This window comes from Passer montanus, unplaced genomic scaffold (assembly GCF_014805655.1).
Source record: "Passer montanus isolate IOZ18808 unplaced genomic scaffold, ASM1480565v1 scaffold1, whole genome shotgun sequence".
Taxonomy (NCBI): Eukaryota; Metazoa; Chordata; class Aves; order Passeriformes; family Passeridae; genus Passer; species Passer montanus.
The window spans coordinates 4,703,933-4,720,169 of NW_024356504.1; the positions used below are offsets into that span (position 1 = coordinate 4,703,933).

The 16,237-nt window shown below is 36.3% G+C and overlaps 1 protein-coding gene across 1 annotated transcript in view; it reads left to right on the plus strand.

Annotated features, from left to right (window-relative positions):
• Positions 1-16,237, plus strand: part of PDE1A (phosphodiesterase 1A) — a 145,852-nt gene that overhangs the window by 80,445 nt on the left and 49,170 nt on the right. The window contains exon 3 of the mRNA XM_039698794.1: positions 12,789-12,902. Within this exon, the coding sequence (XP_039554728.1) occupies positions 12,789-12,902 (114 nt within the window). The remainder of the gene's footprint in view (positions 1-12,788; positions 12,903-16,237) is intronic.

Below are 16,237 nucleotides of genomic sequence, written 5' to 3' on the forward strand. Positions count from 1 at the left end.
CACTGTACTTTTTTTAGGTGTATCCTCTGAATGATAACAAAGTTGTTTGGGTTTTTTCTCCTTTCTTTGTGTGTATCACTGCACAAGATGGAAACCCCTGATTACTGTTGACACTGAAATCTCTCACACATCTTTTGGAATCATGTCCTTGAATCTTTAAATCCATTTAAAAACCAGAGTCCACAGAAATGAGTGTTGCTTACAAATGAACCCCTAATTATAAATAATTGTGAAATATGCCATTAAGAAAACCTCAAACCCTACAGAAATAATAAGCTGAGATATACATGAAATGGCTTAGAAGGCTCACTTGCTGGTAAAGTCAAATACAAGGAATATACTGACCAGTGCACAGGAGATGGCCAGGCCCTGCCCAGGGTCCAAGCCAAACAAGCACTGCCATTTGCTGACCTAGGAAAGTGTGACCAAAAACATGATATCCATCTGATTCATCGACGTTTTCACATTGTCTTTCCAGAGTGAAACTGCAGAGAGGCTCTAAACACTCTCACTAGCCCTGAGCTCTTACTATTGAGGTGTGCTTGGCTGGGGCAGAGCTGCAAGCCCATATTGACCAGAACCAAGCTGTTCATTAGCGTTGCACTTGGGTCTCTTGCTCCATCACCCATTCAAAAACATCCTGCATTGCATATTCATGGCATTCTGCAGGTGAAGCCAATGCATTGGTAGGAGACTACTAAACAGGGCTTTTTCTCATTTGCATCAATTTTAGGAAATTTTGCTGCTGTAGACTTTGCTGTACTATTTCTCTATGGTCTTTCTTCAAGCACTCCCTTGTGATCAATGCCTGGACTGTTTGCTGCTGTATTAAAACTGGCCTATTCTCCTTGAAGGAGGCTAACTTCTCTGAGTAAAGGTATTCTAGATTGAAGTGAATCACTTGATTTCAAAACTGAGAAGTCCAATTAAAAATATGCTGTAGTAAAGGATCTGAAAAGTAATGGAAAATGAAACAATGTATTGTTTGAGAATATGACAGGCAAATCATAGTATGTAGTTACACTTTCTAAGAAACTGTTTTATCACCTGTTTTGCTTTTATACACACAGATTTCTTCCTTAGTGAGTGTGTAAACAAACATTATAATATTGAGTCAAGAACTGACTAGTTTTCTATTTTAAAATTAAAATATAACCAGGCTCTTAACTTGAATGGAATGGCAATGCTTTGTAGAGAAACTGAAGGACAGTGATTCATTCAGCAGAGCTATGAAAAATGAAGCAAAATTTGGGAATGTTGTTAGTCATAACTGTAAGCAAGTTGAACCTTTCAGGTTAGATTTCACACCCCTAGAGAAGAACATTTAGGGATGTTGTACTGTCATCACTTTGAAAAAGTCACATTTTAATTTCTGCATCCTCAAAAGAGGCAGATATTAAGGACAGAAGGTGGGTTCATTAGAAGGTGGGTTTGAAGTTTTCTTATCAACAAATTCTTGCTAGACTCCCAGTAATTTTCCCGCTGAAAGTTCTTTCTGATAAACAGAACATTTTCAACCAATTCACAAGTAATTAAACATAGCTGCATGTATTAGTTCTGTGGTTAATTTTGAGACCAGTTTAGGACTTCATTTAGAGAGTAATGGGGCAGTGTGTCATTTAGCAACTAAGATGGTCCATGTTGTTTTCTTCATGAGTATTCTATGATCAATTTGAGAACTAGGTTCTAAATTTTCAATTTAATCTGCTTTTAATATGTGTAAAGTGTATATAAACAGGCAAATTTAAGTTGTCTATATTTGCTAGATTTTCTCATTTTAAACAAAACTAGAAAAATAACACTTTTGCTCATAGAGTTGGACTCCACCTTCTGAGGGATGCTGTATTTCAAACCAGGAACATCAACAAATTAAAAACTATGAAAATATGGCCCCTATTTAGTCAATAGGTCAATAATCAGGTTGGTTTAAAAGCATGTTTTCATATCAGGAAAATGTGATTAGCATGTGAGGTTAGTACATCTTGATGAAGCAGAGGAGATAAAGTGCTTTGTGGGGTGTGTATGAACACAGTCTCATCAAAGTCCTGAGCACAGTATGGAAAACAAAGACAGTTCTGGTAAGGATAGCTGCCTGTCCCTTCTTGGAGTCCTCTAGTTTAGAGCCATGTAGGAGAAACTCTTATATTTTGTGTGATTTAATATCAGGAAAGACAATGTGATTAGCATGTGAGGTTAGTACATCTTGATGAAGCAGAGGAGATAAAGTGCTTTGTGGGGTGTGTATGAACACAGTCTCATCAAAGTCCTGAGCACAGTATGGAAAACAAAGACAGTTCTGGTAAGGATAGCTGCCTGTCCCTTCTTGGAGTCCTCTAGTTTAGAGCCATGTAGGAGAAACTCTTATATTTTGTGTGATTTAAGGCAAAAAAACCCCTGCAAGAACTAAGGAATGGCCTCTAATCCAATCTGCCTTCCAGGCCTACAAACCTGAGCTCTTTATAGCAAAGCGCCAGGCACTCTGCAGGCTGAGGAGAGTGGCAGCTGTATACCAGCACTGGCTACAAATGATATTTTATTTGGTTTGCTGCACTTCCTGTCACAGCTGTGTCCAGAAAGAAACAAACAGTGTGCATATAGACCATATATACTCTCCGCTTGCTAATGGATTTAGCGTGATATTGTTCAGGAACTGCTTTTTTGGAAATTTTTTTTTTTTCTGATGAGGTCCAGGTACTTTTATCTGATTAAGGCAACTAATTCTGAAGTATTCAAAGATGGAGCTATTCAAGAACAGTGAATTTCAGTTTCTAATCTCACCCTAATTCAAATTTAATATCCCATGTAGAAGTCCTAAATCTGGGTCTCATGTGTAAGTAAGAGTGACCATGTTACATTTCATCCTATTTATGACCATTCTTACAGAATGTAGGGAAAAGGTTCACCCGCTTGGTTATTTCCTCTTTAAAGCATTTATATAGCTCTCCAGTGTTTAAGCTAATCTGATGTTCTACTTCTCATTACCAAGACCTGCTTTGAAGTACTTTACTTGGCAATTCTTCAGCAGAACATTTATTTTTAACAATTCCAAATGCCAGAAGTTAGTTTCACACATGACATAGAGTGCTGAATTCTAGCATCTCCTATTTTTTCCCTACATTTTAATTGCAGTATTGCAGTTTTAAATAAAAACCCTATTCATATTTTTGCATTGCCATATACATTACATGTACTTTATTCTTTCTTCAGAACCACTGAGATGGTAATGATTTTACAGCAAAATTGTACTGTAATTACTACAGCTGTTGTGCTAAAGCGTTTGTGTCTTGCTCTCTCTTTTGAAAGAAAAATTCTTTTAGTGAAAATAGATTTGTTGAAGCTGTTAATTATTCAGTAGAAAAGACATCTCAATTAAGGTCATGGTATTTTTTCTACAAGAGTTTAGGCAGACTAAGTTAACTCTTAAATAATTTTATGCAATAGTCTGTAATAGTTCATAATGCAAATATTTGGGATTTTTACATTTTACAATTTTATTCCAGAAATACAGATCTGTACTTGGTTCCTCAGAACCCATGATACACATTAAAAATAAAATTCAAGAAAAACTGGCTCTGTCATCCCATCTGGAAGGTGCGATTATATATTAAAAGTAAAACTTTCATACTTTAGTACTTCAAGTATTTAAGCTAAATTATAAGTAGAAAAGGAGGACTTCCAAATCCATTGAAAAGTGAGAGCTTGGATCAAAGTAGGATTATCTTGGTGATTATGTTGATCTCTTAGTCCAGATGAACCAGCTACCCTGATTCATCTGATAGCGCAGCTGTCCATGCATAGGACTCTCATCCGATTGTGTGGACAGACTTCAGTAGAACTGATGTAAAGTGCCTTGAAGGTAAACTAGATTGTTTTGGCAGTGTCTGGTTGAAGAAATATTGTTACCCATATTCTTGTGCTAACAGATATGGGAGAAGATGGGGCATTTTTTCCCAGAAAAAGGAGATGGAATGGATCACACAGTGATAGCTGGGGCACCACATCTGACCATGTTCTTAGACCAAGTATGGTGGACTGCCATTTCAAAAAACTCTTTTTCTCTACGGCATTTTTATAGAGACCTTTAGGTAACCTCTGTTCACTTAATATATTATCAGCTGTGTGTGTGTTGAGAGAAATGGAAGTTGGCAAGAAACAACTGGACAAAGCACTGAGTGCTATGGTTTAGTTGGCAGTGTGGTGTTTGGCCACAAGGTTGGACTTGATGATCTTGGAGGTCTTTTCCAGCCTTAATGATTCTGTGATTCTATTGCATACTAAGCAACAAACTGGAGCAACAAAATATCTCATGATCTGTTCAAGGAAGACAGCAGGTCAGAAACAAATAAAAAATAATTTATAGATAGGTGCAGAGTCTCCAAATGACTTACCAGGATAAAGATTCTACAGTTGCAGGTTTTTGATATCTCAAAAAATCTGTAACTATTAAGCAATAACTTTGAGAGTTACCAGAAATGTTATCTGTTAGGGTTTAGCCACATTTATATAAGTTGACCTCTGATTTGCAGCACGGATATTCTGTCCTGGTTCTAACTTCTGTTTCAGGAAAATGAAAATGTTAATAATGTACAGATTATATAGTATTTACTGTAGTTTGATTGCACATAGAAATCATAGAACAAACTGTCATTTTGATGTTCCTGTATTATTTGCTCATATGTGATTTTATCAAGTAGAGGAAAGGATACTTGTGCTGTCACAGTTGAAGATTCTTTAATCATTGGGCAATGACATTATTTTAGTGCTGAACACTTACCAATCTTGTCTCCTTAATGGCTGCAGAGATTGCACCAAAAAGGCTTTCAACAGCAATGACAGCAATATATTTTCTAAGTATTAGCGTACAAAATATTTTCAGTACAAAGTTACCAGTTCTGGTTAATGCAGTTTTGAATCAAAGAACTTTGGTTGGATTTTTATATGGTAGTCTGTTATCAATATTTATAGAAGGACTTTTTTACTTCTTTGCGTGCCCTTTTCAAAGGATGAGTATCAACATTTATCAACCCACGTTTTCTGGTCCCATGGACTGAAGGAGATAATCTGCCTTTTAGCAGCTTTGATCACTATGCCCAAAGCTGCTGTCTGCAGGAAAAATAAAAAAAAAAAAGCTTTTTAAAAGCTTTTTAAAGCATTATTGGAAATAAGGGCTTTGTGCCTTTTCTGTGTGCTTATCACATTAGCTCCAACAAGTTAAACATACCGAAGGTTGGCCATCATCTTCAAGCATGATTTTTGATAGATGATGAATTTACATTCAATTTCCCAGCTTGTTGATAGTGAATTCAGCAAGTACATGATGAAGACATTGAGACATCTTGTAGTATTTGGCAACTTCAAGATGAAATAGCTTTGGCTAGGATCCTATATAATGTATAGAGAATACAAAAACCTTATGGATTAAATTTCAATCTTCAGACAAAAATAAATATTCAACAAAAGCCATTAGAATAATAATTGCAATTTCCAAATCACTCCAGTATATTTTGATTGTCTTTGATTTCATGGATTGATTGTGAAATGGGAATGTCAAATAATGGAAATAGACATTGAGACAATAGAAAGAGTTAAAGTGTTTAGGGTAAGGAGACTAGTTGATTACTTGTTGAATCTAACAAAAGAGACAAAATGGCCAAATATTTGTACGTACTAAGTAATTTGAAGTTTGAAGATTTTTGATTAAGCTTCAACCTAGAAAGGAATTGAATAGCAGAACCAAATCAGTGTGAATGATGGTTCTTTAGCAGAAGTGAGAGAAAAATTTGAAAGACACTTCAAGCTTGGGTGTGCACAGAGGATGGTCAGAGAAATTAAAATGAGTGAGAATTCATGATCATGACATCTAATGAATATAATGGTGAAAATTTTGGGAAAGGATGGGTAACTTGGGGAGGTGTGAGAGACAGCAGGGAAGAGCAGCAGTCCCAGGGTCCCAGATGAGCCTGCTCCTCTGGGGTGTCTCTCCAGTGCAGCCGGAGAAGATGATGGAGGATGGTGAAAAGTGCTGCAAATAGCAGACTAAGTATCATTTGGGTCAAGACACTGTGGCTTCTCAGGCACTTGACATTTGTTTTATTAGGTTTGTTGAGCAAAAGTTAAAAAATGCCTTTGAGACCTTGAACTGGTTTATGACTTCAAGTGGAAAACCTGTAAAACTCCATGGTGTTCTGTGATTTCAGCTGGGTGCTAAAGCAGCTGCAGGAATTTTGACTAAATTTTTTAAACACACTTGTTTAACCTGTTGCTAAATGAGACACAAAGCATAATATTTATGTACTATTAGAGTGGTAAATGTTAAATTTATAGGATAAGGTAAAATGTATTGAAGCCTAATAGAGAGTGCCTGTCTGAAGGAAAGCCATTTCATCTTGCATAAAAATAATATTTGAACAACCAAGGCAATTATATCACCCTGAAAAAGCAGAGTATTATCATTAAGAAAATGTAAAATTCAGTGTTACTATATAGCTGCACAACTTCTATTTAAATTCTTCAATATAGGATTGAAGTTTTGGTATATCAAAATGTTGTCTGAATTACCAGCATGATCAATATTTATTTTCTAATGACTGAATCATAATTACAGATCAGCGTGTACCACTTAAATGCTTAAAATAATCATGAAATACATGTGATTCATGAAACCCTTAGCAACCACAAGACTTCCTGTGCATAAGCTCAGACACAGCAGTGGCTGAGAAGCGAGTTCGTAAGACACATTTGCAGCACTGAAAACACTTTCTTGCATTTCTCCACATAAGAGTTTATTGAGAGCCTCTGTAATCAGAAGACATATCAGGTAACTGCATTTGGAGCTGCATTTTTTATGATTTCAAGAAAGAGAAACACATGTTAAGGTCTGTGTCAAGAGCTGCCAGCTGCTTACGCCCCACCGATATGCTGGCCTTGCCTTGCTGGGCAAAATGTTTCCATATCAGCTTGTTTTTGCCCTGACATAAAGTAGAATACCTTGAAGTAAAGCTTAGCTGTCTTGAAGTTGGGATAATTGGCCACTTTGTAACTGCAGGTAGGACCAGGGAAATGGGAATGGCAACTCAAAGGGATCACTCCTGAAAGTTTGCTGCCATATTGTGTATATTTCTTCAGCGTCTCTCATCTATTTGAATTTGTTGGATGGCACGCTGTATTTATAGAAAGATTGATTTTATATACACATGTTCTTAATAGGAACATGTAAAATTCCAGTTATACCCATTCACATAAGAATAATTGGAATTTGGGTAGTTCACATAGGGATTTGGAATTGTTGGAATATTGATCCTTTTTAAGAGCATTCATGTTTGAGTGAGGATGTAACTTCTGCCTTGGAAAGCTGAGGAACCCCTGAGTGAGTGATGCTTTCTACAGGTGAAAATTATTCAAATTATTTTGAATGAATTATTTCATTCAGAATTATTTGAATGAAAATAATTCATTCAAAATTATAAGAAAATTATTTTCTTATGGGAATCACTACAGGCAGCAAAACTGTTTTGTGGTTTTAATTGCAGATAGTTTTAGAGGAAAATATCCCCCTTCTCCAAAGTTTTGAAAAGCTAGTGATGTTTAACTAACTATATTGCCCTCCTCTTCTTTAATTTTAATTTCACATTACATATCAGCCCATTTTTACTTTGTGATGTTCATTTAGAGGGTCGAATCACTTTTATAATAAAGTTGACAATAATCCACTTAATTTTATTGTTCACTATTAAATAGCCCAAACAGAACATGAAACACTTATTTATAGAAAAAATTATCTTTTTCCTGTCCTTAGACTTTTTCACACATTGTCACAGTTGTCACAGCTAGACTTTTCTTAATTAGTTCATGGGAAGATAATGATTTACAACTTGGAGTTGATCTAAACTACACAGATAATTGTTTTTACAGGACTGTGACTATGAATATTAATAATAATTTCTCTTTAATTGACAATAGCATGTGTTTATTATTTTCAAAGAATTATCTGTGTTCATTCTTCAACAGAGACTTTCACTAATTTCAAAATGTAGAAGGAAGCAAGGTTAGTTTACAGTTTACTTTTTACAGTTTATTTCACTTCTCCTTTAATGGATCTGTGGCAAAAGCCAGCTTTTTTTTTTGTTGTTGTTGTTCAAAGTTTCCAAAACAGTTTTAAGTGAAGTCCAGATGTGTAAGTTAGAAAGCTGCTTCTCTGCAAAACTCAGTGGTGAGGAAAATAAAGGCAGTTTAGGGAAAGGAGGCAAAGGATCTTTTTCTCAGGTTCAGAAGTTAACTTCATGCTGAATTTTCCTCTTTTGGTTCTTAAAGACACTTAAGCTTGGCCTTTAGCACTGATTTATTCTCAGTGATTACTAGTAATTTATTTTACCTCAGAAATAAAAGTTGCAGTTTAATCTGAATTTGAAATTGTCCAACTTGTCTGCTTATCTACTTTAAAATATCCCTTCTTAAGTAATGCTGTCCTTGCACCTTTCTTTGTTAGCACTTCAGCCTGTGGTCAGGACAGTTATTCAGTATCTCCAAACACACTTCTCTCATTGGACTTTCCTTGGTTCCATAGAAAAGAAAACTTTCTCATGAGGACATTGCAAAAAGTCATATTTGATCACCGATTCCTTACCTTTAAAATTTTTTTCTTATTTTTCCTTTTTGTAGTAACTGAAAATGTCATAAGAATCTTTTTGAAATAGCATCATAACATCACAAGAGCTATCCTCAGTTAATTTGGTATAACCCCAGAAAGTTACAGTAGATTTAACAAAACTTTAGTTCAAAGATGGGAGAATTTTAGTGAGGAAACTGGAAACAAGTGAGTTGTGGTTTGGATATTCTTAATCAAGAAATGCTTCCCAGTAAAATCCTTGCTTCCTCTGAGTTTCCTGTGTTGCTGGGTGGGCCTCGAGGATTTTTGTCCATAGCTGGACAGTGGCATCAGCTGCACAGAGAGATGAGGACTGGGGACACATGGACCCCAGTGGCATCATATTATTGAAGAGAGATGGGAGCAGAGTGCATTTGGATTGTCCACAAGAGCATTTAATCGCACAGCACTGTTAATGATGTTTACTCAAGATGACAGAAGATGGTTCTCCACCCACTCCCTTTATTAATTGCAGACGTCTCTTTCTCCCTTACAAACAGGGGCTGCTAGTTTTATAATGTAGTTTTCAGGTGTCCTCAAATACATAATATTTTTTCATGTTTTTTTATCACATTGGTTCTGCATACAATTTTCTTTGCATCTTAAACCTGTTCAAATAGCCCTTTTTTCTCTTTCACAAAATAGCTCCTCCAGTTTTTTCTCTTTGCTGTCTATTATTTCTTAGTAGCACAGTTCACAGGCTGGGTGTGAATACAATTACTTCCAGTTTTAAGTAACACTTCAGGTTTTCAAATAGTATTTCTCATGTTCATTTTCAATTTATGACAATGAAAAGAAAACAAAAATCCTCACAGTACAGCTGAAGAAATAATTATTTTTAAATTGCTTTTACTTGTCCTTTTCAAAAGTTTCTTTGTCTTGTGGAATGGTAGACTATGGGTGTGTCAAAACTTGTTGCTTAGTCTTATAAATTGATGTTAATTCTTTGCTAAATTATTAGCTTCATTACTGAAATGTCAACTCCTAAGCTCTGTGGCTATTCACTTCAATGCAGAAGACACTGAGTATGTTCAGACCATTCATATACTGCTATAACCCACTTAATTATGCTGTGTTGGAAGCCAGAACTTCTGGGGTAGACTTCACTAGTATCACATGACGATTGTCTGATCAGTGACACAATGGAAGGATTTTATTGCTGTGTCCAGCTTCCTAGTGGGAAGTTGTACCATAGACAGAGGCAGTTTTTTTCTTGGAACTGCACAGCAAAGTTTGGGCATGCAGGTTGCCACAAAGGACATTCCAGTTAGATGTTATGAAAACATGATGCACCATGGGGCTGATTGACCATTTAAACTGTTTTTTCCAAGGGTTTTTGAAATCTTCATGCATTCAAAGCTTGAGCAGTAATACCTGTGAGTAATATTGCCTAACTTTGAAGTTATACCTATCTTTGAGGTTAGCCCTGTCTTGAGCAAGAACTTGTACCCGGTGGAGGTCCCTTCCAGCCAATTATCTCTTGATTCTATGATAGATCGGCACTGGGTCAGCTAAGGGCTCCTGAGGACGTCTTCACAAAGAGTCATGCATGAGATCAGGAGTGTGTCCTTCTGTGAATCTGCAATATCTTCAGAATCACTTCAAATTTGCCTGAGCAAGTGTTTCCAAACCATCCGGTGTGTTACTGCGTTCTGCATTCCCCCTGGAACATGAACTATACCCACAGGGCAAGTCACACCTGTTGACTGTTGCCTGTGCAGAGAGATCATTGTGGCTTAAAGGCTCCCCGAGGGGCTCATTTCCACCTACAAGCATAAAAATTATTCCAAATACCTGTCATCTGATCTATTGCCTCAGATAATGAGGAACCACTGGAAATGGTAGGATTTGAAGCAGTTTTAAGCTGATATTGTTCTAGCAGAGCCTGGCCCCCTGCTGTGCAGTGTTACAAATTTATTTTTGTGTCTTTGAAAACAAGTTTTCAAATTTATTTATGCTCCCAACACTGCACAGTTTTCAAACAAGTTTTCAAATTTATTTATGCTCCCACTTTGTAAAGTGTGATTTGGAGATGTGCTCAGTCAAATATGGAGGGAGCAGTGGAAGTGACAGAAACACCCTACAGCTATTTGCAAGCAGTGGCACTGATGCTGCCAGACCCACCTGGGCATTTTGGCATTGGCACTTAGGAGGGGCTGTGTGTGTGTTTGTGAGCAGTACCGAGGAGCACAAACACCAGGAGATAAGTGTGTTTTGTTCTGGGAGATGTCTGTGAATAACCTTCTTCAGCTACAGGTACCTGTGAGGTGGAAGAAGTGATGTACTGGAAATGGCTCCCATGCATGTGGTTATTTCTGTGTAGGAGATGAGCTCCCAGAGTATTTAATCTGCCCACTTCATTTCTCTGAGAAAAAAAAAAAATAACGTTCTATGTTATCCATTCCACTGATATGCAATGCACTGTGTAAGATGCGGTATTTAATCTGCCCACTCCATTTCTCTGAGAAAAAAAAAAAGCGTTCTATGTTATCCATTCCACTGATATGCAATGCACTGTGTAAGATGCCAAGTAAATATGGTTGCATGTGCTAGGCTAATTTGAATTGAATTAAGGCTTTAGAGAACTGAGGAGGCTGGTCTTAAAACCCTGTTTGCTAAAATTATCTTTTACACACTTGAACATAATTGTACTTAGGCCAAAGAAATATGTAGAAAAACATGAAAATGATTTTATGATAGAACAGTACTTTCCAAGTTTAGGAATTTTTTTTCAAATATCACTGTACACTTGAACTCTGCCAGGCTTGGTGCTGGGACTATTTCCCTGGGCAGCTGATTCCAGTGCCCAAACACTCTCTGGTTTAAGAATCTTTATCTGGTATCCAACCTAAACCTCCCCTGACACAACTTCAGGCCATTCCCTTGGGTCCTGTCCCTATCACCACAGAAGAGATCAGTGCCTGTCCCTCCTCTTTCCCTCATGAGGAAGTTGTAACTGCAGTGAGGTGTCCCCTCAGTCTTCTCTTCATAAAACATTTGCATATTTTATGTATGCTGGTGCATGCCATAAATATGATCTTTTTCTGAAGGTAGTTGTCTTAATGCTGAATCAATTTCACTGCACTTTTTATCTAAATGCTCATTTCACAATTTTTTCTGCACATAAAAAAGATTATTTAATGGAAGTTATGTAACAATTATGATATATCATTAGTTAAAGAAAACTTTATCTTACATGATTCAAAATCGTAGATTATTTCTATTCAGAGGTTGAGCACAGAAAGAAGGAAAATACCTATACTTTAAGCATCCATTTAGTCATACCTCTGTCCATTTAGTCATACCTCTGTACTTTTACTGATAAGGTTTTCATTTCACTTCAGTGCTTTATCTACTCTGTACGGTTAAATTGAGCAGTGTCAGAAGAGTAGCAGAGTTTAGAAAAAATCTAGTATTCAAGGAGTGTGTCTGTGGAAGTGTATTGCTGCAGACATGAGTTAATGCGTAACAAAATCCCCTTTGGGCGTATCCATGTTTGTACTGTAAAACAAAGTCCTCAAAACTAAAAGTTTAAAGCACACTTGGGAATATTTGGATTTTTCTACTGCTATGGGCACTGCCTTTCCTCTGGTATAATGATGAAATTGTTATAAGCACAGACACAACAGACGTTCATATTATCTCACACTAATAAGAATACAAATTCTGCAGCAAAAACATACTGGAGGCCTAAATAAAAACTAAATACATTTAAGTGAAGAAAAATCAGTATACTGTGGTTATAAAAAATATAATTAACCACCTAAGCATGGAAAAAGTGTAGTAAGATAACACACTAAGTTAATTTTTATTTATTTTTTTAAATTACGGACTGAGGCATAATAGTAATGTTACAAATGAATAGGAAATTGCTTTGATGGTGGTTAAAAAGTCCTCTCTGACTTTCTGGAATATAGAAGCCATTTTTTTAAGTACAGCATATGAATATAGCAAGCTATAAAAGCATATAACCAGTCAGTGTTAAGTGTATTCTAAAGCCAGATTTTCTTAAACCAAGACTAGAGATGGAGTGATGGTTCTTGGCTCTACATTGTTTTGTTGGTTCCAATGTTTCAATTAGAAAATGAAGACACTAAACGTGATAGAATCATCACACTGATGTTTTTAATTGTTTTTTCCACAGATTAAGATGCTTGGTAAAGCAGCTGGAGAAGGGTGACATTAATGTGGTGGACTTAAAAAAGAATATTGAATATGCAGCATCTGTGCTGGAGGCAGTTTATATTGATGAAACCAGGTAAGTCTGAGGGGAAAACAAAATGAAAGAATGTTGTAAATTGTATTTTAGAACTTTGGTCTTTGCATGCAATTGTCACTGACACGAGCTGAAGGTCTGTGCATATCAGAAGAAGCATCTGTAGCTCTTGGGTCTTTTATGACAAAGTTAAAGCAAGTAAGATTCCAAAGGTCAGATGTAACTGTTGTCTGGAAAGAAATGCTCACAGAAATGAGTCAGAACAGCTGGTCAGTAAATACACAAATAAATGAAAAGCTGTGACTTATTTTATAACATTTAATGCTTAGTTTCTGTTTATTGTTGGCAGTATTACTGGCAATCATGTGGGTTAATTCCAAGTAAAATAGAAGTTCTAAGAATTTTGTTTCTTGAAAGAATTTTAAGATATGGACTGTATTGGAAATTAGCTGGATAACTTACTGGTTTTCTTTCTGCATGCTGGCCTTTCTAAGTTTTTTCTAAGCAGAATGGTCTTGCAAAGACGTCTGCCCAAACTTCCTTGGTACCGCTGGATCGTGCAGTGTATGTCTCTGTTCTACATTTGAGAATTATTTCATGGACCTAACACCCTCTCTGTGCGTGTCCCTCCCCTTGCAAATCTGCATAGCTGACCACTGGTTATTACAGAGACAAACCACTGGTTATTCCTCCATACACCTCCCAAACACTGGGATTAAAAGGGTATAGCATTCATAGCTCTGTCTGAGCAGTAGTGCCAGTGCCAGGGAAAATAAATTGAGATTTACTTAGTTTCTAAACTGAGGCAGCTTCTGTGGAAATGAGTCATAGTGTCACAATGAGGAATCCAATCTTTCTGGCTCTGTGAGGGAATATCAAGACAAATAACAGGCATGTCATGCTCAGAGAAAACAGCTACCACTGAAAATACATAGGCTCTGGCAGCAACAGGTGCATTGCTTCTGCTGTAAGCAAATCTTTAAATTAGCTAATTGCCCTCATAGAATTTGACAGCAAGATTATTAAACTCCCCAAAAGAAAAACATATGTGATTTTATAGTGATTTGCAAGATTTTTACAGTCCTCTGGTTATTTTCTTAATCCTAGGACCACTATGTCCTCCTAATGATGACTATTTTCAAAAATTCTACTCCAGTGTATCAAAAAAATTTTTCTTTTCTGGAGCTCACTGCACAACGATGTTTAATCATATCTATTTATTGCATCCAGTATTTTACAGAATATTCTGAATTTTCACTGTACTACATCATGATATACTTGAGACAGATATCTTGTTTTGCTCTTATTTATTGAATACTTATATTCACCAAGAAACTTGAGAGTTTGTGGACCTACCAAATTTTAGTAGCATTCCTTATATAGATTTGCATTAAGCATACATTTTATGTTTATCTTTCTGTACCTATGTCTTTATTTATGAAGTATATATGTAGACATATAAATCAAATTTGGCTATAAATAATAGTTAAAAGTGAGACTATAATGAAACCTACTTTTCTACTTTTATTTTTATTTTAGTGGTTTGTACTTCACTATTGTACCTCTATATTGTTCCTTTTGTTTTTTTAGAGTATTTGATTTTGGTTTTAATTTCTCTTCCTTGGACTAATGTAGTCTCAATGAAATTCAGAACCAGAATGATGAGGTTTTTTTAACCTGATGATCTTTATGCTAATTTTATCCTAGAAATGTAGACTGACCCTCCACATCTTAGTTGGACAATGTTATGTATGCATCCATTTTATATTAATTTTGATACTTCCCCATTAAAATTGTAAAGGCTAATCTGTAAAATTTGTCATTTACTAACAATCATAAATTGTAAATTTATTGCAAGGCTGGGAAACATCATAGTTGCCACTGGTACTTTCATAGTAGACTCTTTTCCATGGCAAGCTGCAACGATAATTATGTTTTAAATAGCATGGCCATTATTCTGTAATCTAAGTCACTCAAAAATGTAAGCACACAAAGAAGGTCTCTTGAGTTCCTGGGAAGCCAATCCTTAAGGAGCAAAGCAGTGTATCACTGAGTCAAATGGAGTTAGCTTGTGTGGTTGCATTTGTCCTTGTTCGCACCAAAGAATACAGGTTTTTTGTCTTGCACAGAGCTACTTCTGTGGGAGTCAGGAGTTAATTGCACTCATTTGGAGATTAGAAATAATAGTTTAAATCATAAGCAAAAGGGCCTGTTCCTGCTGAGCCTGAACACACAATTTTATACATCACAAAGTTCAAATAACTTTAATAAGTTTCTTACATATGAATTGCTGTTCAGTGTCAGCAATTTATGTGAAAATACCCATGCTTTCTGTTTTAAGTTCAGTATTGATCCCTGGATTTTGTCCTGATGCATTTATTGACCCATTGCTAAAGTATCCAAGCAGAGGAAGACCTCAGCTTCAACCATCAATCTAAAATTTTCATGCGTGTGGTGTTCTCTTCTTCCCCACTTTTCTGGGCAACAGACCTCGATATCAGCTGAGGGAAAAGTCATTTAAATATCTCTATAGACAGGAATAACAACCTCTGCAGATTAGGAATAGCGATAAACAGAGAGTTTGTTACTTGAGTCCTCTTAACTCATCTTTCTGTTCTGATATATATTCTATGAAACAGGATAATAAAATGCTCCTGACAGTGATCCCTCACCTATTGCTGAAGGACTTTCTGCAATTCTTCACAGGCACTGAAAAGAAATAAAGCAAAAGAAAAGTCAAAACTAAGGTCAATAAAGAGAGCCAAGTATGACATATCTCACAGCACTTGGTCAGTAATGTGGCCAAGGATCAAGGAAGAGCTGTGTCTGTTCCACAGCTCCAGGAAACCACCACTACTTAAAAAATAAATCTCTGGCATTATTCTGGCAAAACCACTTTTCTCTTTATAAGCCTGAGGGTTTTTTCAGTGAGCAGTTCCAATTTCTTCCAGTAGAAGATATCCATTTTCAGCCCCCACATGCCATTACTTCACTTGAATTTCTTGAAAAGCCTGTATCATATTATAAATTTGTGTGTGAACACATAAGAACATTCAAACATGTATGTTGATGGCATATTGAATCTTTATTTAAAGTGCAACCATCAGGTTCAAATAGCTGGAGAAATCACATCATTTAGCAGAGGATGAAACGCTTTTTTCAGGTCCCCTGACTTTCCCTTTTTCTGCTCCTGTATTTCTTTACACTATAGCCATTTATCTGAGCATTTTTTGAGCCAATACTCATTTCCATTCTTGAGCTTTCTAAAACTCTGTGGATTGGGTTAGGGCAAAAGCAGAGAAACAACACAACAGATTTTATTTATGAGGTTCTGAGAGTAGTCTTCTTAGAAACAGCGATAGGCACTAGCGATAACC